Consider the following 24,073-nt stretch of genomic DNA (forward strand, 5'->3'; position numbering starts at 1 on the left):
CTTTGTTTTTTGATTGTCCAGGACCTGTCTCTGTGTGTGTTTCTACTTGTTTAAATTATAATGGACTCTGGAAACAATTTTTTTTTTTTTTTTTGAGACGGAGTCTCACTCTGTCACCAAGGTTGGAGTGCAGTGGCGGGATCTCAGGTCACTGCAACCTCTGCCTGCCAGATTTAAGCAATTCTCCTGACTCAGCTTCCCGAGTAGCTGGGACTACAGGCACGCACCACCATGCCCAGCTGAATTTTTTTTTTTTTTTTGTATTTTTAGTAGAAACGGGGTTTGACCAAGCTGGCCAGGCTGGTCTCAAACTCCTGACCTCGTGATCCGCCCACCTCAGCCTCCCAAAGTGCTGGGATTACAGGTGTGAGCCACCGCACCCAGCCTGGAAACAAACTTTTTGATGGTCTCGGTGAGTCCTTAGAATGTTGGAGATGTAATTGGAATTTGGATTACTTAAACTGGAGGCATATGTAAATCTGCTTATAATGGGCCATGAGTTAAAGAACCAAGTGTTAAGAGTTAGATATTCAGGAATGCCTCACCCTGTCGCTTTTTTTTTTTTTTTTTTCTCCTGAGGCAGCACCTGGCTCTGTCACCCAGGCCAGAGTACAGCCTCCATCTCCCAAGCTCAAGACATCCTTTCACCTCAGCACTTGAGTAGCTGGGACTACAGGGGCACACCATCATGCCTGGCTAATTTTTTTTTTTTTTTTTTTTTTTTTTTTTTTTAGGTAGAGTCTCACTCTGTAACCCAGGCTGGAGTGCAGTGGCGCAATCTTGGCTCACTGCAAGCTCCACCTCCCAAGTTCATGCCATTCTGCTGTCTCAGCCTCCGAAGCAGCTACAGGACTAAGGCGCCCACCACCACGCCCGGCTAATTTTTTGTTTTTGTTTTTGTTTTTTGGTTTGTTTGTTTTTTTCAATAGAGACAGGGTTTCACCATGTTAGCCAGGATGGTCTGGATCTCCAGGAGTGACTTCGTGATCTGCCCGCCTCGGCCTCCCAAAGTGCTGGGATTACAGGCGTGAGCCACTGTGCCCGGCTGCCTGGCTGATTTTTTTGATTTTTTGTAGAGACAGCGTTTCATCCTGTTGCCCAGGCTGGTCTTGAACTACTGAGCTTAAGCGATCCACCCACCTTGGCCTCCCAAAGCGTTGGGATTACAGGTTCGCGTGAGCCACTGCACTCAGCCCCTGTCACAACTTTTTTTTTTTTTTTGAGACAGAGTCTCGATCTGTCACCCAGGCTAGGGGTGCAATGGCATGATCTTGGTTCACTGCCACCTCTGCCTTCCAGGTTCAAATGATTCTCCTGCCTCAGCCTTCTGAGTAGCTGGTCCTATAGGCGTGTACCACCACGCTCAGCTAATTTTTGTATTTTTAGTAGAGACAGCATTTCACCATGTTGGCCAGGCTGGTTTCGAACTCCTGACCCCAAGTAAAAAAAAAAAAAAAAAAAAAAAAAAGGTTAGCTGGGTGAGGTGGCCGCACTTGTAGTCCCAGCCCCAGCTACCCGGGAGGCTGAGGCAGGAGAAATGCTTGAACCTGGGAGGCGGAGGTTGCAGTGAGCCAAGATCATGCCACTGCACTCAACCTGGGCAACAGAGGAAAACTCCATCTTAAAAAAAAAAAAAAAAAAAAAAAGATGCATGGACCTTTTTTACATTTTACATTTTTATTTTGTTAAAGCTTATTAACTATCATTAGTGTTAGTCTATTTTATGTGTGACTCAAGACAATTCTTCTTCCATTGTGGCCCAGGGAAGCCAAAAGGTCGGGGTTTCACCATGTTGGCTAGGCTGGTCTTGAACGCCTGACCTCAAGTGATCCTCCTGCCTTGGCCTCCCAAAGTGCTGGGATTGCAAGCATGAGCCACCACGCCTGGCCCATGCATGATTTTTGTGATATCCACCACCACAGATAAGCAAAAGAGTCCTTGCATTCAAAGAGTTGGACACCTGTGCACAGTCCAAGTATTCTCTTAGTGCTTGCTGCTTAACTTTATTATGGCTCTTACTGCTTATTGAACTCTTATTTACTCATGTATCTGTAGACCTTAGTAGCCCCCAAACATCCCCAGGCTTTACTACAGGGACCAGTGCCTAGTGAAGTGGTAGATGTCAATAAATGTATAGCCAAAATAACCACACAGGTTTCTTGCTTTATTTCAGGAATGCCTCTGGCTCAGGCAGTAGCCATTCTTCAGAAGCACTGTCGCATCATCAAAAACGTCCAGGTTCTCTACAGTGAACAGGTGAGTGGTGGCTGATTTGTTTATTGAAATAGCATCCCTCGGCAGTGAGTCACTTCCAGAGCTGATGCTTTGGGAAAGGCTGACTGGCAAGGATAGCTGTGTTCGAATGGGAGAATCTCTAGCACCAGCCAGTTATCAAGTACCTTTTCTTTGATTCTGAAACTTTTGCTCTTGATCATCTAGTGCAGCTAGGTTTGGAAGAGCAGTAATAATTGAACCTGTGTTTTGCCTGTGCTCAACTTGCCTACAGGCCCTTAAACAGGGACTTTTCAGTGGTGGGTCGCTTCAGAGGGTGTCGCTGGTCTTTTAGGGTGCTTACCGTCCACTTCCGTGTTTAAAATTGTCTTTTCTGCTTTGTTGGTTAGTTTGTGTTCAGGATTGTTGTAGTACAGATCTCTAGCGAGCACAGCATACCAGATTTGAAAGAAAGCAGATATAATTCACCCCTTTATCTCTCTCAAAGTGTAGTCTTCCCACCACTGGACTCTCCGAAATCTGCAGTTCTGTGACACAGACCATGTGCCGCCATGTTGAACAGCCTTTGTGGTGTCCTATGTGTCACGAGCCTCAGGGAATAGTTTTGAGCCTACAGAGGCTAAAGGATGTCCTCAATGACTTTTCTGAGACCCTTTGAGTACTAGTTTGATTATTTCAGTTCTATCTGTTCCAATTAGTTTCAGATCCTAAAGCAAATGACAGCTTATTTCTGATATGAAGAATGTTGTAAATTATAGGTGGGCAAAATTTCTGAGAGGCTTCTCAGTTTGGCTTGGAGCAGATTCAGAATTGGGCCTGTTACCTATACCCAGAGATTACATTCTGCCATGTTGTACCCCTCTACCAGCCTAGTGAGACCCTCATGTGAGGGATCTGAGAGAAGACATGCTTAGTCTCCAAGCAAGTGCTTGAGTATTCATGTGGTGCCTGTGACAGAACAGGGGACTTGTAGGAGTGTGCAAGGTTTCTTGAACCACTGTGAATTCTCAGTGCCAAAGTGGATTCTCTTTAATTTTATTTATTTATTTACCTTTTTTTTTTTTTTTTGAGACAGAGTTTTGCTCTTGTTGCCCAGGCTGGAATGCAATGGTGCAATCTCAGTTCACCTCAACCTTCACCTCCTGAGTTCAAGCGATTCTCCTGCCTCAGCCTCCCGAGTAGCTGGGATTACAGGCATGTGCCACCATGCCCCCGCTAATTTTGTATTTTTAGTAGAGACAGGGTTTCTCCATGTTGGTCAGGCTGGTCTCGAACTCCCAACCTCAGTTGATCCGCCCACCTTGGCCTCCCAAAGTACTGGGATTACAGGCATGAGCCACCACGCCTGGCCTATTTAACTTTTAAGAAAATGTATTTTACTTTTTTTGAGACAGTATCTTGCTTTGTCACTCAGACTAGAGTATAGTGACATGATCACAACTCACTGCACCCTCAATCCCCTAGGCTCAAGTGATCCTCCCACCTCAGCCTCCTGAGTAGCTGGGACCACAGGTTCATGCCACCATGTCTGGCTAATTTATTTTTATGTTTTGCAGGCTATATTTTCCAGGCTGGTCTCAAACTCCTGAACTCAAGTGATCCTCCCACCTCAGCCTCCCAAAGTGCTGGGATTACAGGCGTGAACTACCACGACTGGCCAAAATTTATTTCTTATATCACCACCATCATTGTTTGTTATTCCAATATTTGGGTATAAACAGTGCTAGCATTAAGCTGATTTTCCCCAATATCTTCTAAACAACTTTAACACGTTAGCAAATATGGGTTTGACCAGGCACTGTGGCTCACACCACTAACCCCAACACTTTGGGAGGGCTGAGGCAGGAAGATTGCTTGAGTCCAAGAGTTGGAGACCAGCCAGGGCAACACAGTAATTCCCCATCTCTACAAAAAATTAAAAATTAAAAATTAGGCCGGGCGCGGTGGCTCAAGCCTGTAATCCCAGCACTTTGGGAGGCCGAGGCGGGCGGATCACGAGGTCAGGAGAGCGAGACCATCCTGGCTAACACAGTGAAACCCCGTCTCTACTAAAAAAAATACAAAAAAAACTAGCCGGGCAAAGTGGCGGGTGCCTGTAGTCCCAGCTACTCGGGAGGCTGAGACAGGAGAATGGTGTAAACCCGGGAGGCGGAGCTTGCAGTGAGCTGAGATCCGACCACTGCACTCCAGCCTGGGCGGCAGAGCGAGATTCCGTCTCAAAAAAAAAAAAAAAAAAATTAAAAATTACCTAGAGTGATGGCGCACGCCTATAATCCTGGCTATTCGGGAGGCTGAGGTGGGAGGATTATGAGCAGTGAGGTATGATTGTGTCACTGCACTTCAGCCTAGGTGACACAGCAAGACCTTGTCTCCAAAAAAAAAGGGGGGGGTTTTTGAGTCTGAATCCTGATTAGGTCTCTGCTTTTCTCATTTGTAACTCATGGGAGTTGTGGCATATTAATAAGTAATCTAGTTATCTTTCTGTAAAACAGTATAGTTTCTTGATAATAGAATAATCTTTGGGTTTGTTTGTTTTTGAGACAGAGTCTCGCTCTGTCACCCAGGCTGGAATGCAGTGTCACAATCTTGGCTCACTGCAACTTCCACCTCCCAGGCTCAAGCAATTCTCCTGCCTCAGCCTCCTGAGTATCTGCGATTATAGGCACATGCCACCACGCCTGGTTAATTTTTGTATTTTTAGCAGAGATGCGGTTTTACCATGTTGGCCAGGCTGGTCTCAAACTCCTGGCCTTAAGCATTCTACCTGCTGTGGCCTCCCAAAGTGCTGGCATGAGCCACCGCACCCAACCAATGTGATGCTTCTTAAATTTGGGTCCTGTTCTCTTCTTCTGCCTACTTTCTTCCCTTCCTTACCCATTTGTCTCTTTGTTTCCCAAATGCAGAAAACATTTTGTCTGCATTAAACGTTTCAGAAATATCTTCTTGGCTCTATGCAAATCACACTTTGGAAATGAAATGTCAAGTACATCCCATCTTTCTTAGAGGGATAAGGTATTAACTGGTAGCAGATGATTTTTCTAAACTGCTTCATATGGACGACAGCTAGGTTACTGGAAGAACCTGCTTAAATACCACATAGTACATGTGTATTTTAGTTTTAGAGATATAAAGTTTAATAAAACATTGAGAGTAATTTGATTGCTTTTGAAAATTGCTAGGTTATATCCTGAATTATAACAATGCCAGGGGAAAAAAAAATCAGATCTTGGGAAAGTATAGGAAAATCCAGATCCTGGCACATTCCTCCTCCAAGCAAGATTCCTGAGAGACTAAAATGTTGCTTCACTCTGCTTACTTCCATGGAATGGCTCTCTCCAAAATGGAACTTTGTGTTCTGGGTTGATACTGGTAATCCAAGGTCAGAGTTCATTGTTCCATTATCTTGCTTGAGACCTAATGGTTTAGACATTCATATAGACCTACTAGAAAATTATAACATTCTTCCTTTAGTTTTTGTCAAGCATGATGGTACTACCTGGGCCTGCTGCCTTGTGGGGATCATTGGAATGGAAGGAAGCAACCTGCACTAATCCCAAAAGACTCTTAGGAGAGAATTTCTCCAATAAGGCCAACACTAGCAGTGACTTGTGGCCTTCCAGCCTGTGTCTTTGTCTCTGATAGCCATATCTCCATCATTCACTTTGTCTAACTTGAGAAGCTCTATAAAGAAACTAAACTTTTGGCCGGGCGCAGTGACTCACGCCTGTAATCCCAGCACTTTGGGAGGCCAAGGCGGGTGGATCATGAGGTCATGAGATCGAGACCATCCTGGCTAACACAGTGAAACCCTGTCTCTACTAAAAGTACAAAATATTAGCCGGGCGTGGTGGCGGGCGCCTGTAGTCTCAGCTACTCAGGCGGCTGAGGCAAGAGAATGGCGTGAACCCAGGAGGCGGAACTTGCAGTGAGTGAGATTGCACCACTGCACTCCAGCCTGGGCAACAGAGCAATACTCCATCTAAAAAAAAAAAAAAAGAAAGAAACTAAACATTTTGAGCAGCTATGTGTTAAAGAAGGGTGGGGTTTTAGATGGTGTTTTTCTTTCTACTATTGGGCAGCCTCGATCAGGGCTGTGGGGAATCTTCAGACATTGAATCCTTGAATTAATTGAATTGGACCAGAAGCACGCAGATGGGGCAGACACAAGAGGAGAGTGCTGTGTGCTGGGTATTGGCTAGGTGCTTTCTGACCTACTGTCTCTGTACTCCTAGCAACCCTGGAGGGAAGGGATGGAGGTATTCCTATGAAGAAACCAGAGCTTAGAGAAGTTTTGAGAGTTACCTAAGGTCACCAGGGTTCTGTTCACTGCTTTGTTCTGCTACTCCCCTCCCCCAGGATTCAGAGGGGGCAAATGCAGAAATGTGACTCTTTAGATCTTAGATTTAGGCTTTTCAGGAAGAAGCACATATGAAATGGGATGGGAGGTTGGTGGGAGAGAGAAGAGGGATAAGAGGGTCATTCATAATCAGATCACAGTATATTTCTTTGTCCTAGAATTTGATCTAAACCATCAAAGAATAAAAATGTATTGCCTGTGGATGGTACGAACAGCCCGAGTGTGAAGGGATGTAGGTTCAGCTGATAGGCATAAGCAGTATCTACTGAGTTTAGATCCTGAACTAGGCCTTTTCACATGACCTGTATTTCCTCACCAACTGCTCTGTAGGTTCAATGGCAATGAACTTCATACTGCATATGTGGACCCTGGATCCTAAAAGGAAAATGACCTGTATACTCATATAACTTTGTCCCTTTTCCCAGGTATTTTTACTCAAGCCCAGAAGGGAGAGGCTCTTTTCATCCAATATTAAGAAACAGCAGCTGCAGGCTAGAAGTAAAAAACACCATGTATTCATGCAGCAGTTTTTTTCTGGTTTCCAAGCATCATTAGCTGGAGGAGAGAGGGACTGCCTGCACTTAGATATTCCCTGTGTGTTGCATTTATATTGTAAGGCTTTCAGTAGGTGTTCAGTGAATAAATCAGTTAGTCAGAATGTGTTTTATTTTTGTTTTGTAGTCTCCTCTAAGCCATGACCTCATTCTTAACCTGACTCAGGACGGGATCAAACTACTGTTTGATGCTTTCAATCAGAGACTTAAGGTAACTATAAATGACAACTAATGTTTCATGTCCAGCTGGGCCAGTCTTTCTGGAGCTAATTAGTATGTGCTATTGTGAGATGTTTCAAAAACTTATAAGTAAGTGTGGACTTCTTTAGTTCAGAGATCACTACAATGTAGGGAACTGAAGCTGTGCCCATTCCCCTAAAAAGAGGGAAGATGGAAGTGGTTGGGATGGTCAGAAAGAGGCTGGGAAGAGCTGCTTTCCCAGGCTCCAGAGGGGAAGGTGAAAGAGTGTTGAAGATTTGGGAAACATGCTGTGGGGAAGGGGCTTTCATGTCCAGGAAAACAAGATTGTTTTACTTTATTCTTTTGTCAAACACTGTAACTTGGTTAGAAAATGGAAACTGTTCTTCCTAGAATGCTGGGGCTTGGGTTAATAACACCAGCAATGAGTTGATTCTTTAACCCTGAGGAGGAAATGTAAAAAAACAACTTACTAATATGTGAGGCTATCTTAATCGGCATTTGAGTGCAATTTGCTAACACCTGTTTCAGTCCAGTCTATTTTTTTGTTTTGTTTTGTTTGAGATGAGGTCTAGCTCTGTCGCCCAGGCTGGAGTGCAGTGGCTCGATCTTGGCTCACTGCAACCTCCACCTCCTGGGTTCAAGCAATCTTCTGTCTCAGCCTCCTGAGTAACTGGGACTACAGGTGCACACCACCACACCCGGCTAATTTTTTGTATTTTTAGTAGAGACGGAGTTTCACCATGTTGACCAGGCTGGTCTCGAACTCTTGACCTTGTGATCTGCCCGCCTCAGCCTCCCAAAGTGCTGGGATTACAGGCATGAGCCCCCGCGCCCAGCCCAGTCTTTTTTTTTTTTTTTTTTTTTTTGAGACAGAGTCTCACTCTGTTGCCCAGGCTGGCATGCAGTGGGGCAATCTTGGCTCACTACAACCTCTGCCTCCCAGGTTTAAGCAATTCTCCTGCCTCAGCCTCCTGAGTAGCTGGGACTACAGGCGCGTGCCACCACGCTCGGCTCATTTTTTGTGTTTTTCGTAGAGACGGGGTTTCACCATGTTGGCCAGGCTGGTCTCGATCTCTTGACCTCATGATCTGCCCGCCATGGCCTCCCAAAGTGCTGGGATTACAGGCGTGAGCCACTGTGCCCAGCCTAGTCTGTTTATAATATACTCTGTTTATAAATGCCTGGGCCTCACAGGTTAGTCATGTGACACCAGAGTCATGCCTCAAAGTCATGAGGTTGAATGGGCCCTGGGCAGTGGCATGCCAGGGTTGTTGTCCTTGGGTTACGGAGTAGCCTTTCCAAAAGACTTGGGTACTTCTCAGTTCTCATCATCCATGTCACAAGTGAACTGCTAAGGAGAGAAAACAGAACGTGGAAAGAAAATCAGTATGTGGAATTAGAATTCCTCATTCTATCCTGTCTTCATGGCCAGAAGTTCCACACTGGGAAAGGACAGAGGATGATCATCAATATGGCATAATCACAAATTGGGGGGAAATTAGTCTGGTAACATGGAAATGCCTTTACAAGCAGTCATTTCCCTTTGACTTGGTAAAAGTCCACTTTAGAAAATGTAACCCAGAAACACTGGGGGAAGGTAATGGCATTTCATGGTAATGAGAAGCTGGAAGTAACCTAAATGGCCAACAAAAGGGATGGCCAGCAGCCCACAGAATCACAGCATGGTGAAGACAATGTCATATGTTTAGTGAGTGCTTAGTATATACTAGGCACATGGCTGGGTGTTTCACACGCATTTTCTAATTTAATCCTAACATGCCTGTGAGTAGGAACTGTTTACTAGCAAGACAACTGAGGGAAAGAGAGGATAAGTAGGCTACCTGATGCCAGGCTTTTAACTCGATATTGACAATATGTGGTAGCTGACCACTTAGGCTCTGTTGATGGGTCTGGGAAATAAATGAGAAAAGCTGAAGAAATGTACAGAAGTGTGAGGAATGGGAAATACCTTTGGATAGGAAAGGAGATAAAATCGAACCGGCAATCCTCTTCTGCTTTCTGTGGGATCCCCATGAAGGAGAGACTGGGGTCCTGCCTGAGTCTTCTGGAAACTGAGCAAGTAATCATCCAGATGTTTTTGGTTGGCACCAGCGTGACCTGACCTGTCTTCCTGCCCTTCCATCCAACACCTTCAGAATCCGCCTCCTCTGATGCTGCCTCCTACAGTTGCTCCCCACCCCCTGCCTCAAGCCTAAGAGAGACAGCCCTGTGGAATGAGGCTTTATAAGTCACAACCTTTACAGCCACCTGTCTTTTCCATTTTTATCTTGGCTGCTGCCACATCTCATCCCCTCTGGGGAAATCTGGAGCTTCTGTAGCCCAGAGGTGGAAAATTATGGGCTTTAACCTTCCCAGGGGCTTGTCCCTGTAGTGCAGCAAGCTCCAAGAGATGAAATCTGCTTATTGATGCTCCTGGTGACACGAAGGACTCCAAGATGGCCAGCACTCTGGGTCCATTGTCACAAGTACTGCTTCATGCCCTGTGATTAGCTCTGGTCCACTGTTTTCCTGTTGATCAGGCAGGGTCGAAGCACCTATATGTGTTGGATCCATATGGCTGTTGGCAGGTGGGGTGCCAGTGATACAGGAGGAACATTGTGCAGGCTCACTTGCACAGGGTGGGTGGTGGGAAGCTTTGGGGGATGATTGGCCAGCTGTAGGGATAGAAGTGAGGGAGGTGAGTGCCTGCACCTGCTATGAGAAGGAGGGCTTCTGGCTGAAGGTAGAGGCCCTCTGCTAGACAAGCCTCAGTGAAATGGCATGCCAGTTTGGCATGGTATACTCCATGCCCAGATATTCTGAAGGGGACACTGGCTGTCTTCTGAATCATAGCTGTTCCCCTGCCCTTCCTTCCACATCCTCTCCTGGCACTTCTTTTCATGCTTTCAAGCTTCACACCAGGCAGAATTGCCTAACATGAATTGAAACCTTCCCTATGCAAATTAATGAGTCCCTCAAGGGGCTTAACTTAGTGGACCAGTTAACAGAATACACAAGTAGGGAGGAAAGGGTTCATTCCAGTGCTGTGATGGCCTAGCAAAGGGAGCAGTTCTTTCTAGCAGATAGGATCAAAAGAGCTACATTGTAGTCAAGAAGTTTCCAATTTGGTTCAGTGTTGTGGTCTCTAAATAAAGTTAGGGATAGGGTCTCTGGCCAAAAGTGAACCTACTATCTATTATGTCTCAGTTTCTGTGGCAGTGCCAGATATTCCTGCATACAATGCCCCACTGCCTCTTCCACAATCAGGGTCAGATTGGCAGGACAAACAGATATTGAGCCAGCTCTGCTTGTGTCTCCACAATGAGAGCCAAACCTCCCAGCTGGAGGATGGTAGATGGTGCTCTGAGCCCCTACTTGTGCTGCTGGCTGCCAAACCCTTGACACCATTGCATGGAGGACTTCATAGTGCTTATTACTTGGCACCACTGATGGCAGAGTGTTAGGTGATGCCTTTTCCTTTATCTCTGCCTTGCCGTGAGTTCTTTGAATTTCATCTGAGGCTGAAGCCATTAAAGAGCAAGCTTCACAAAGGTCCTGAGGCTTTCTTGTTTCAACCAGATCCTCTTCATCAGGGACATAACTGAATACTGTCACACTTGTGTGACAAATATTATGGCTTGCTTTCTAACGGGATAGGCCTCCCCCTCCATCTTTTTGTTTTGTAAACAAAATCAACTTCAAAATAAGCTAGCTTGCTTGCTTCCTTCTTTCCTTCCTTCCTTCCTTCCTTCCTTCCTTCCTTCCTCCCTCCCTCCTCCCTCCCTCCCTCCCTCCCTCCCTCCCTCCCATCCTTCCATCCATCCATCTCGCTCTGTCGCACAGACTGGAGGGCAAGTGGCGTGATCTTGGCTCACTGCAAGCTCCAGCTCTCAGGTTCAAGCAGTTCTCCTGCCTCAGCCTCCTGAGTAGCTGGGATTACAGGCATGTGCCACCACACCCAGCTCATTTTTGTATTTTTAGTAGAGACAGGGTTTCACCATGTTAGTCAGGCTGATCTGGAACTCCTGACCTCATGTGATCCACCCATCTGGGCCTCCCAAAGTGCTGGGATTACAGGTGTGCGCCACCGTGCCCAGCTAAAATAAGCTATTTTCAAAAGCAACCCGACCTGGGTTTTAAAATGCAGCAAAGTATGAGATGGGAGGAAGGGAGCTTAGTGTCCAAAGCAGAGCCTTAACAAGCTTCATGTCTGTGGAAGAGATCGTTGTCCTATAGGGTGATGTGTGCTCCAGCCTGACCCAGAAGTGGATTGCATGTAAGAGCCTTGATCCAGAGCATCCATGGACATCTGTTGAGCAGTCCACTAGGAGAGGGCGAGGAGGTTATGCTGTGTGTTTTCTCCTCAGTTTCAAAATGAGAACAAAGGACTGTCGTGGTGGCTCGTGCTTGTAATCCCAGCACTTTGGAAGGCTAAGACAGGAGAATCATATGAGCCCAGGAGTTTGAGACCAGCCTGGGCAACATAGTTTTTTAGTTTTGCTAGGACTCTATCTCTACAAAAAGTTTTAAAAAAATTTTAAATGAGGCCGGGCGCGGTGGCTCAAGCCTGTAATCCCAGCACTTTGGGAGGCTGAGGCGGGCAGATCAAGACCATCCTGGCTAACACGGTGAAACCCCGTCTCTACTAAAAAAATACAAAAAACTAGCCGGGCGAGGTGGCAGGCGCCTGTAGTCCCAGCTACTCGGGAGGCTGAGGCAGGAGAATGGCGTAAACCCGGGAGGCGGAGCTTGCAGTGAGCTGAGATGCGGCCACTGCACTCCAGCCTGGGCGACAGAGCGAGACTCCGTCCCAAAAAAAAAAAAAAAAAAAAAATGTAAATGAGAACAAAAGACAACATGCAGTGCTTCCATAAAATTTCTATTAGTAATAGATTTTTTTTTTTTTTACTATTTATTCTATAAATGTATTTTTAATTGTTTTTAGTCTCTCATCACCTTCAGAGCATTGACAACTCTTAAACTTTTTTTTAGGTGATCGAAGTGTATGATTTGACTAAAGTAAAGTTAAAATATTGGTAAGTTTTCTCCCCTGCTGGTATATGTCACACTTGGTATAGACAGTCCATATATACTACCTTCGTTAAGTTAGTAAAGATTCACATCTGTCACAGATGTGAATTATAGCCTGGTGCCATGATTTCCTGAGGCAACCTTCAAGCCTGCTCAGTTTCCTGGAGAAGAGAAGTAAACCTCATTAAGAATACATGATGTGTTTAACACTTCACATATATGTCATCTAACTTAATCCACTCAACAAAGCCAGACCTCAGCTCAGAGGTAATGTGACAGTCTCCTGGGTCATAGCTGCCCTCCCCCTGACAGCCTCTCTTGTCACCTCTTTTCATGTTTTCATGAGTAATAGAGGTGGTACAAACCAGATAGGTCTGACTCCAAATCCTATGCTGAAGAGAATGCCAAAGAGACCACCATTTTAGAGCTCTAATGTACTTTTTAGAATTACAGCAGGAATGACATGCACAATCCAAAGTTGTTGATCCCCCATTATGGCAAGGCAGCATGCCCCATCTAAAAATCTAGAATACTCCTTTCTTTCTTTTTTTTTTTTTTTGAAATGGAGTCTCTCTCTGTCGCCGAGGCTGGAGTGCAGTGGCGCCATCTCGGCTCACTGCATCCTCTGCCTCCTGGGTTCAAGCGATAGAATACTCCTTTCAGTAAGTTTCCTTAACTGGCTTCCCTTTCCCTTTTTGAGGATGTGAAGAGGACCTGATTCCTGGGGCAGGCTCAGGCAGTTTTGCTGATAGAGGAGTAGACAAGCAAATGTGTGGTACCACTGGCCCCTGCAGGTTCTAGTTGTCTTTTAGTTTTACTGGGGCCTTCATACCTCAGGGTCTGGTGGCTTCTCTTCTCTACCCTCTTCTTAAGAGTCACTGGTGTCTTAAAGCCCCAGAGGATCAACTCTGTATATCAGCCTCATGAGAATTGACCTTCTCCTGACCTCATTCTCTTATTTAAAAGTTCTCTAATTAAACTTTGTATTTTGATATAATTAGAGACTCACCTGCCTGCATCTTAAAAATAACTCTCCCAGCTACTATCATCTCACACGATCTGTGAGCCCATCTTGTGAAGCCTAGTATTAAAAAATATTTTTGTTTTTCAGTGGCGTGCATTTTAATTCTCAGGCCATAGCTCCTACCATTGAACAGATTGACCAGTCTTTTGGTGCAACCCATCCTGGAGGTAAGCCAAGTCCATCTGATTCCTCTGGTCATCAGTGGCAGTTCATAGCAATAAACCTGCCCGGTAGTACCATCCCACCCCACTGGAGTCAGGCTCCCTTAGGATTGTGGGATTGGTACTTGGGTGTGAAGGAAAGATCCTCCCCCTTGTTTTCAACTTAGTAGGCCAGTTCAGAAACAAGCCACAAGGAAGGTGTTGTCAGTCATTACTCCCTGCCAGGTTGGTTTATGTTAGCCATTTCAGATGCCAGTCAACCATGTTATTTTCTTCTCCCCCACCCCCAACAGTGTACAACTCCGCTGAGCAGCTCTTCCATCTCAACTTCAGAGGACTGTCTTTCTCTTTTCAGTTAGACTCATGGACCGAGGCTCCAAAGTATGAGGTTAGCCCTTCCTGTCCCCTGGTGTTTGTTGCCCAGTGTCTGTGTGGTATGGCTCAGCAGACGGTGTCATGGGATGGGGATAGAGGAGTGGGTATTAGATAGGCAGACTTTCTTTGGTTTCCATGTATTTGAGCTCTTTACGGGACAAGGAAGGGGCAGAGTGGGTGGGACTGACAGAGGAAGAACAATGCTCAGGCTGGCATTCCCAGGAAGAGGATATTTGCCACCATGGAGTGAGGTCAGGCTCACTTTTCAGAGATAAGTTCATTCATTCCTTATTTTCAAACTCCTAATCAGCAGTTTTCCTGGTTACCTAGAATTTGGAGGTTTCATCCTCTGGATTTTCAATTACCTTTATTTTTGCAAACATTTCATTCATTCTTAGGGCTGTGAAAATGATAAGCTTTCATAATGCTTATTTTAATTAAGGAAGCATTTCTGCATTTTCCCCTATGAAGAAAAGGAAAACTGACCGGGTGTGGTGGCTCACACTTGTAATTCCCAGCACTTTGGGAGGCCAAGGCGGGCGGATCATTTGAGGTCAGGAGTTGGAGACCAGCTTGGCCAACATGGTGAAACCCTGTCTCTACCAAAAATATTTAAAAAAAAAAAAAAAAAAAAAAAGGCCGGGCGCAGTGGCTCACGCCTGTAATCCCAGCACTTTGGGAGGCCGAGGTGGGCGGATCATGAGGTCAGGAGATCAAGACCATCCTGGCTAACATGGTGAAACTCTGTCTCTACTAAAAATACAAAAAAATTAGCTGGGCATGGTAGCGGGCGCCTGTAGTCCCAGCTACTCAGGAGGCTGAGGCAGGAGAATGGCATGAACCTGGGAGGCGGAGCTTGCAGTGAGCTGAGATTGTGCCACTGCACTCTAGCCTAGGCGACAGAGCAAGACTCTGTCTCAAAAAATTAGCCGGTTGTGGTGGTGCATGCTTATAGTCCTAGCTATTCGGGAAGTTGAGGCAGGACAATCACTTGAACTCGGGAGGTGGAGGTTGCAGTGAGCTGAGATCATGCCACTGTACTCCAGCCTGGGCAACAGAGTGAGACTCTGTCTCAAAAAAAAAAAAAAAAAAGAAAAGAAAAGGAAAACCAAGCAGAATTAAAGGTGGACTTGCATGGTTTTGGGGAGTTTACTGACCCAGAGCCAGAGAGCCAGGTTTGAGGATGTGCTTTGACCCTTTGACCTGAGCAGCTCTTGAAGACCATGAGTGACAGGGAAGACCAGAGCCTGAGTCCCATGACCTGTAGTGCCCTAAGTAAAACTCTTGACCTTTGTTTGCAGCCCAATTTTGCCCATGGCCTGGCTTCTCTCCAGATACCCCATGGAGCAACTGTAAAACGAATGTATATCTACAGTGGCAACAGCCTACAGGATACCAAGTAAGTGTAAGGAGCATGAGTTTCATGCTAAGGCCTGGGCTGCCTAGGAGAAAGAACCAAGCCTCTGCTCATTCTGTGCCTGTCCCCAGGGCTCCCATAATGCCTCTGAGCTGTTTCCTGGGCAATGTGTATGCTGAGAGTGTAGATGTTCTTCGAGATGGAACTGGACCTGCAGGTTTACGACTTCGGCTGCTTGCTGCAGGTCAGTGACTGGCTTTGAGGTTGGTACATTCCCCATTATACCTATGTTGAGACAGTCTAAAATCCCATGTGCTTAGGATGTGTCTTAGTTCATTCAGGCTGCTGTAACAAAATGCCATAAACTGAGTGGCTGCTAAACAACAGAAATGTATTTCTTACAGTTCTGGAGGCTGGGAAGTCCAAGATCAAAGCACTGGCAGATTCAGTATCTGGATGCGCCTGCAGTCTAGTTCATAGAAGAGACTTCCTCATATGGTGCAAGGGGCTAGCTAACTCTGTGGAGTCTGTTTTGTAATGGCACTGATCTCAATCCTGAGGTCTCTGCTTCCATAATGTAATCACCTCCCAAATCCCTCACCTCCTAATACCATCACTTTGGGGGTTAGGATTTCAACATATGAATTTTAGGGGAACAAAAGCATTCAGTCCATTGCCACATAGTTGGTAGAAGACAAATTATGCAGATGTTTATGGTTAAAGCTTTTGTTTAGTTTTATCAAGGGACTGGACATAGTCTTTAATTAGCAAATCTTAATAAGCAACAGCACTGCTTCTCTCAGCATGCACATAGGCCTGTTGTGTGCTTATATAGCTTCGTGACAGTTCCCAAGTGTTTCCTGAAGATGCATCCTGTGGGTTGCAGTGCTACTACTCTCCCCTTTTTCCTTTTTTTCTTTTTTTTGAAACAATGTCTTGCTCTGTCGCTGAGGCTGGAGTGCAGTGGTGCGATCTCAGCTCGCTGCAACCTCTGCCTCCCAGATTCAAGTGATTCTCCTGCCTCAGCCTTCCAAGTAGCTGGGATTACAGGCACGCATTACCACACCCAGCTAATTTTTGTATTTTTAGTAGAGACAGGGTTTCACCATGTTGGTCTGGTCTCGAACTCCTGACCTCATGATCCGCCCGCCTCGGCTTCCCAAAGTGCTGGATTACAGGCATGAGCCACCGCACCTGGCCAGCTCTCCCATTTTTTCTACCTTTTTTGTTTTGTTTTGTTTTGTTTTAAAAGAGATGGTCTCATTCTGTCATCCAGGCTGTAGTGCAGTGGTGTGATCGTAGCTCACTGCAGCCTCAAAACTCCTGGGCTCAAGTGATCTCACCTAAGCCTCCCAAGTAGCTAGGACTATAGGCATGTGCTACCATGCCCAGTTAATTTTTGTGTATGTAGAGATGGGTCTTGCTGTGTTACCCAGAATGGTCTTGAACTCCCAGGCTCAATCGATCCTCCCTCGGCTTTCCAAATTGCTGGGATTACAGGTGCAAGCCGCTACACCCAGCTTTTCTCCCTGTATTGCCCAGGCCTGTGTGCTGCAGTGGAATACTGTGGCCTTGAACTCCTGGGCTCAAGCAATCCTGCCTTAACCTCCTGAGTAGGCTACAGGCACGCACCACCATGCCTGGCTCCCTTTTTCTACCCTTAATGCCAAGTTCTCAACGTAGGCAAGCAGACGGGACTTGTTGAATTGTGGTTTGGCCACACCTTCGCAAGAGTTTTGCCAACCACGAGCAACAACAACAACAACGAAAAGACAGAATTGGCCAGGCGCGGTGACTCATGCCTGTAATCCCAGCACTTTGGGTGGCCAAGGCAGGCAGATTACCTGAGGTCAGGAGTTCAAGACCAGCCTGACCAATATGATGAAACCCCATCTCTACTAAAAATACAAAAATTAACCAGGTGTGGTAATGCATGCCTGTAATCCCAGCTACTCAGAAGGCTGAGATGGGAGAATCGCTTGAACCTGGGAGGCGGAGGTTGCAGTGAGCCGAGATAGCGCCATTGCACTCCAGCCTGGGCAACAAGAGCGAAATCCCGTCTCACAAAAAAAAAAAAAAAGAGTTGCCACCTTCAGTAGCTGGTCCCTCCAGGATCCATGCCTCATTTTGTGACTTTCCCATGCCTGGCCAATGTCAGCTGCTTTGGGTTGTGAATTGTGCTTAACGGGACTGGGAGCTTCAGCGTGGAGTTTGTTCCCATAAAGATAGCTGAGAACCTTCGTGGAGCTCATAGCCTAACCAACCAGCATTTGTTTTCCTGCATCAGTCTCTTAGGCATTGTTTTTTTTGTTTTTTTGGGGGGAGGTTTTTGCTGCTTTTTTCTTTTTTTTTTTTTTTTGAGACAGAGTCTCGCTCTGTCACCCAGGCTGGAGTGCAGTGGCCAGACCTCAGCTCACTGCAAGCTCAGCCTCCCGGGTTCATGCCATTCTCCTGCCTCAGCCTCCCGAGTAGCTGGGACTACAGGCGTCGCCACCTCGCCCGGCTAGTTTTTTGTATTTTTAGTAGAGACGAGGTTTCACTGTGTTAGCCAGGAGGGTCTCGATCTCCTGACCTCGTGATCCGCCCGTCTCGGCCTCCCAAAGTGCTGGGATTACAGGCTTGAGCCACTGCGTCCAGCCTGCTTTTTTCTTTATTTGAGACATGGTCTCCGCTGTCACCCAAGCTGGAATGCGGTGGCACCATCATAGCTAAGTGCAGCCTTTAACTCCTGGGCACAAGGAATCCTCCTGCCTCAGCCTCCAAAGAAACTGGGACTACAGGTGCACACCACCACCACACTCAGTTAATTCTATTTTTTTGTAGACATGTGATCTCCCTGTGTTGCCCAGGCTGGTCTCAAACTCTGAGCCTTAAGCGGTCCTCCCACCTCAGCCTTGCAAATGGTTCTTAGTTATTAAGAATCTGGTATATAAACTCTGAGCCCACTTCTGTGAATGATTAGACAGTTCACAACCTCCAGGTTAAGAATTTCTTAAAATGTGATTTTCTAGCCAAGACAGAACAGCCACTTAAAGGAGTATCACACTTGAGCTGTGGTTTTGGGGTTTTTTGTTGTTATTGTCGTTATTTTTTGAGGCTAGAGTGCAGTGGCACGATCTCAGCTCACTGCAACCTCTGCCTTCTGGGTTCAAGCAATTCTCATGCCTCAGCCTCCAAGAAACTGGGACTACAGGTGCACACCACCACCACACTCAGTTAATTCTATTTTTTTGTAGACATGTGATCTCCCTGTGTTGCCCAGGCTGGTCTCAAACTCTGAGCCTTAAGCGGTCCTCCCACCTCAGCCTTGCAAATGGTTCTTAGTTATTAAGAATCTGGTATATAAACTCTGAGCCCACTTCTGTGAATGATTAGACAGTTCACAACCTCCAGGTTAAGAATTTCTTAAAATGTGATTTTCTAGCCAAGACAGAACAGCCACTTAAAGGAGTATCACACTTGAGCTGTGGTTTTGGGGTTTTTTGTTGTTATTGTCGTTATTTTTTGAGGCTAGAGTGCAGTGGCACGATCTCAGCTCACTGCAACCTCTGCCTTCTGGGTTCAAGCAATTCTCATGCCTCAGCCTCCCAAGTATCTGGGATTACAGACGTGTACCACCACGCCAGGCTAATTTCTGTATTTTTAGTAGAGATGGGGTTTCACCATATTGACCAGGCTGGTTTCAAACTCCTGACGTCAAGTGATCTGTCCGCCTCAGCCTCCCAAAGTGCTGGGATTACAGGTGTGAGCCACCGTGCCCAGCGTGAGCCATGGTTTTTGAGAGAATTGAGATGTGACAGCAAGGTCAAGTGATTTAGTATGTTTTTTCCCAAGAGGATCACTGCTTGAAACAGCAGGGTGGTCAAGGACCAGGGTCATTAATCATCCCAGATGACAGCAGGAGGAGCCTGTTAAGGGTGGACTCCCAGCCAATTATGTCTGCCACCTTGTACAGCACATTCCCAGCAGTCACACTGCTCACTGGTTACACTGTCAGCAGGGCAAACGATTTGTTAAGTCAGGCCCTCAGAGGGTTATCGTCTTCACTGAGAGCTTCCTGTGGCAAGCACAAGTTTCTTGACCCACTCATTTCTCATATCCTTCCTTATGGAATATGGCTGCAGTGATGGTTTTAATGCAGGGAGTCAGTTCAGCCATCTGGGTCTCCACAATAATTTGTAGAAAGATACACTCTGGGGAATCACAATCTAAAAAGTAGCCTGAAACTGCGGGTAATTTTACCTGGATATACTTCAAGCAGAGGTAGACAAAAAAGAAGACTCACCTGTAAAGGGTTTCTTCCCTGCAGCCCCGGGGATCTGTCATCCACACGTAGCTGGCACCTGAAGAAATGTGTTAGGCCACTGGATACTTTGGGCCCACAATCCAGCTTGACAGGACTTTTGGTGGGTTCTGTAGGTCACCCAGGCTTGCCTAAGCGTTTATTTGCCCCTCAGTGTATACTTGCTGAGAATAGAGATTCTTGGGTTAGTTGAACTCAGTACCTAGTTATTTAAGATTTGGGTTCTCAAAAGCTTCTGTATATAGCAAATGGATTGTTACACATGAGAGAACTTTGACAACTGTAAAGCCTTTTGTTGAGTAAGATGGTGTCAGTGATTATCATGGCACCAGGAATTACAATCCTTCTCAGATTTTTTGCTTCCTTTTTTTTTTTTGCTGGGGGGTGGGAGCACAACACCTTGTCTCCCCCTCCACAAAATGGGGAAATGTTTACTGTTGGTGTGTCTATTACTGTGCTACAACCACTTCCACATCTGTGTGTTTGTGTGTGTGTCATTAACTGTAATCATTTCTGAAATGTATTAGAAAAAGTCAGAGCTTAAAGATTCTTCCCAAAGAATAAACTTTTGGCAAATCAGAAGGTCTTTTATTCCTCCACTTAGCTGGTTTGTCCCTTTTGAGTGATAATGGCTCTTGTCTGGGTTGGAGGGCTCTGTCAGGTGTTTTTGTAGAATTAGGGAGTCAAGTAATGTATGCTTCACTCTACTTGTTGATAGAGCGGTCTTACAGGTTCAGTGTCTCTGTTAGGGGTTACCATTGAGAGTACTTTTGTATCTTTTCTTTCTTTTCTTTTGTTTTTGTTTTTTTTTTAAAGACAGTGTCTCACTCTGTCACCCAGGCTGGAATGCAGTGGTGTGATCTTAGCTCACTGCAGTCTCTGCCTCCGGTGCTCAAGTGATCCTCCCACCTTAGCCTCCCAAGTAGCTAGGACTGCAGGAATGTGCCACCATGCCTAGCTAATTTTTGTATTATATTTTGTAGAGCCGGGGTTTCACCATGTTGCCCAGGCTGGTTTTGAATGCCTGAGCTCAAGCAATCCACCCCGCTTGACCTCCCAAAGTGCTGGGATTATAGGCAGGAGCCACCGCACCCGGCCAAGAAGTACCTCTGAACATAAATCTTTGCATCTGACCATCGTTGTGTGATGATCTGATTAAGGTCTTCTCCAGCACACATAAGCTCCAGTGATGGAGCTTATGGGAAAGAAACAGCACTGCCTTTTTTTTTTTTTTTTTTTGAGACTGTCTCTATCACCCAGGCTAGAGTGCAGTGGTGTGATCTTGGCTCACTGCAACCTCTGCATCCCAGGCTCAAGTGATCCTCCCACCTCAGCCTCCCAAGTAGCTGGCACTTACAGACACCCAACACCATGCCCAGCTAATTTTTGTATGTTTTTGTAGAGACAGGGTATCACCATGTTGCCCAGGCTGGTGTCGAACTCTGAGCTCAAACAATCCATCCACCTTGGCCTTCCAAAGTGTTGGGATCACAGGAGTGAGCCACCATGTCTGGTCAGAAACTGCACTGCTTTTGTTTGCTTTTGTTTCTTCAGCATCTAGCACAATGTCCTAGCACATGGTAGGCAATAAAATAGTTAGTGAATGAATAAGTGAATGAAGTCTTCAGAGCTTCATGTCACATGTAGGGGATTGAATAAGTCCCTGGCATTATTTTGAATAGATAGTGATCTCTTGTACAGTCTTAAGCCCTGGTGACCTGATGTTTCTGCTTGCATGCAGTCTTGCCCCTTGCCAGACCTAATAATGTAGCATGGAGCCAGTAGCTTCTCTGGGGCCCCCAGAGAGGGTCTCTCGTCCTAACCATAACCTGATAACCTCTCTCTCTTGTTTTTTGCAGGTTGTGGACCTGGCCTATTAGCAGATGCCAAGATGCGGGTATTTGAACGTTCAGTGTATTTTGGTGATTCCTGCCAAGATGTTCTTAGCATGCTTGGCTCTCCACACAAAGTCTTCTATAAATCAGAAGACAAGGTAGGGGAATTATGTTGCAGTCTCTCTCCCTCTTTTTTTAAATCAACACCAATTTAATATTGAGTAAATGTAAACTGTTTGCTGTTTTCCCATAGAAGTTGTTCTAATTAAAGCTAATGGTAAAGTAAATTGAAAACTGTTTTCTAACCCCTGTAGTCCAATTACCCTGACTCTGTCCCTCTCCATAGTGCCTACCTTTCCTTGGAGACCAAGGCAGTCCATAATCAATGACAACTGGCCCCCTCTCCTCCTAGATTGGTCAGCACCAGGAGCTGAGACTCCCGACACTCTTGCTTGTACCGCAGCTTAATGTTACTCACGGAACACAATTTGTAGACTTAAGTTAATCCCGAACTATATTAGAGGGATGGATTTTAATTTATGGTTATTTTTTCCCTACAGATGAAAATTCATTCTCCTTCCCCTCATAAACAAGTTCCATCGAAGTGCAATGACTACTTTTTTAACTACTTCACTCTTGGAGTGGTAAGTTGTGATTCCTCAGAGAAGCCCTTCATTTCTATTGGGGTGGACAGTACACTTTTGCAGATTTGTGTGTCCACATGCAGCTGGAACCATGGGCATTGGAGAACCTAGTGCCAGCTGGCTCTGCCCAGGGTGGTTCTGCATAGGCTCTGGTACTCCAAAGTAGACCTTTCCTGCGACCAGGATTGCTCAGGAACACTAGGTTCCCTGGTACATATTGACTTCTTTTCTGAGGGAAATATGTTCCACAGATGGAGGCTTTGGAAATCATTCAGATTAAGCTGTTTGGGGAACTGCCCTTTTATAAAGCATAGGACCCTCTTCTTGAGTCACAAAATGGAGACTGAAAAGGCTTGGAGACAGTGAGGTGTGCTTGTATATTTTTAGAGGACCACCCCAGAGGCATTGCTGTATCCCTGTACTCTGGACCCAGGGAGCTGGATGTATTTGGTAGCTGGTCAGTGCGGACAGTCCACCTGGTGGGTAAGATGCAGACATGAGAAATGATTGTGTAAACAGTGTTTCAGCAGGAAACATCTCAGAGGGCAGGGCTGGCCTGGACCATGGGTCTTGTAACCTTTGAGTTTTCTAGGGTCTGAGGTCCTGAGGCAGCAAAGAGTAGATTCCAGAGAGGGAGTGAGGAGAGACTGAGTCTGTCCAAATGGGAAAGACCAAACACAGGAGCCAAGAGTAGTAGTGTAGCTGCTGTCGGGTCATGAACTCCTGAGAGTAGGACGGCGGCAGGAGGGAACAGTGCTGTTGCAGCTGGACCTCTGGTTCAAAGGCCAGTGATGATAGTATCTCAAGAACTTTAGGATGTTGTTTTCTAGCTGGAAACTTCTGTGGCCGGTGGTGTCGTTGCCCCAGTTTTTGCTTGGTCCCACTGGGCTCATTCTGCTCACTCAGCCTGGCGGGCTGCGTTTGGCTCACACTACCGGCCTGGATCCCATGCCTGCCAAGGGCAAGCCAGGCATGGAATGGCAAGGGGTGTGTGAGCGAGTGAATGTGGCGTCCGGCCACTGCACCCAGCCAGGCACGCTGACTGCTGTGGTGGGGCGGGCGGCTCCAGGCGCCAGCATAGGCGCCGGCTCCATGTAAGGGTAAGGCTAGATCACATGTACTGCAAGCAGCTTCCATTGCTGGCACCCGTGTCTGGACAGGGAGAACGCAGTGACACCCAGAAGTTTGGAGACATCAGGAACCACAGAGCCCCAAACAGGGTGTCACAGCTCTGGCTTGGGGAGCTCCTAGGTCTGGGCTTCCTGAAGGGCTGCAGCTCTTCTTGTTGCTCGTAACGGGGAAAGCGGGGCAGGGCATTTCAGCCCTATTTATGTTACACCTCTTTCGGTCCCACCATTCAATGGGTCCCAAGTTCTTGTCCTGCGTCCAGGAAGATTGAGGTATGCAAACAGCTGGAGGGTAAGCAAAAAGGAGAGAAGCTTTATTGAGCAACAGAACAGTTCTGAGGAGACCTATAGTGGGCAGCTCCTTTCCACAGGCAGGTCATCCTGACGAGTGTCCAGCTCTCAGCAGAGAAAATACCCATAGTGGGTAGCTTCTTTCTGTAGGCAGGTTGTCCTGAGGAGTCAAGGAGACCTGAAGTGGGTAGCTCCTTCCCACAGCTGGTAGTCTTGACGTCTGTCCAAGTCTGGCTGAATCCGGGGTTTTTATGGGCTCAGAAGGGAGGAAGTGCATACTGATTAGTCCATGAGCAGGCCCGCAAAAAGCACCATAAATTCTCACTCCACCCAGACTCTACCCAGAGCTGGCAGCCCGGCCCCCAGGCCTTAGGCCATCCCAGGCTTGAAGGTGGGGTTTCACCTGGGACCCACCCCTTTCCGCCCAGGAGCCCTTCTGCTTCCTACCGCCATCAACATGCCATCCATGGTGCCCATGCTGTGCATGCCGAGGCAGCACAGGGCTAGTGTGTCAGTGCCCCCCTGAGCGTGTGCACTCCCAGCCAGGTTGTGACAGCGCCTGGGCTCAGCCACCACTTTGC

General features: G+C 46.5%; 1 protein-coding gene across 4 annotated transcripts in view; it reads left to right on the forward strand.

The window, feature by feature from the left end:
• The window catches only part of CUNH16orf70 (chromosome unknown C16orf70 homolog), a 35,778-nt gene that overhangs the window by 5,316 nt on the left and 6,389 nt on the right, over window positions 1–24,073 (forward strand). For all 4 annotated transcript variants that reach the window (XR_004438948.1, XM_033218730.1, XM_033218731.1 and 1 more), the window contains exons 3-11: window positions 2,174–2,256; window positions 7,271–7,354; window positions 12,337–12,380; window positions 13,487–13,566; window positions 13,854–13,948; window positions 15,237–15,334; window positions 15,424–15,536; window positions 21,455–21,588; window positions 21,991–22,074. Coding sequence is in view for 3 of the 4 variants with exons in the window: in XM_033218730.1 (XP_033074621.1) it covers window positions 2,174–2,256; window positions 7,271–7,354; window positions 12,337–12,380; window positions 13,487–13,566; window positions 13,854–13,948; window positions 15,237–15,334; window positions 15,424–15,536; window positions 21,455–21,588; window positions 21,991–22,074 (815 nt within the window). In the remaining variant the exon portion in view is untranslated. The remainder of the gene's footprint in view (window positions 1–2,173; window positions 2,257–7,270; window positions 7,355–12,336; window positions 12,381–13,486; window positions 13,567–13,853; window positions 13,949–15,236; window positions 15,335–15,423; window positions 15,537–21,454; window positions 21,589–21,990; window positions 22,075–24,073) is intronic.

Source organism: Trachypithecus francoisi, unplaced genomic scaffold (assembly GCF_009764315.1).
Source record: "Trachypithecus francoisi isolate TF-2019V2 unplaced genomic scaffold, Tfra_2.0 Lachesis_group10, whole genome shotgun sequence".
In the NCBI taxonomy this organism is placed as follows: Eukaryota; Metazoa; Chordata; class Mammalia; order Primates; family Cercopithecidae; genus Trachypithecus; species Trachypithecus francoisi.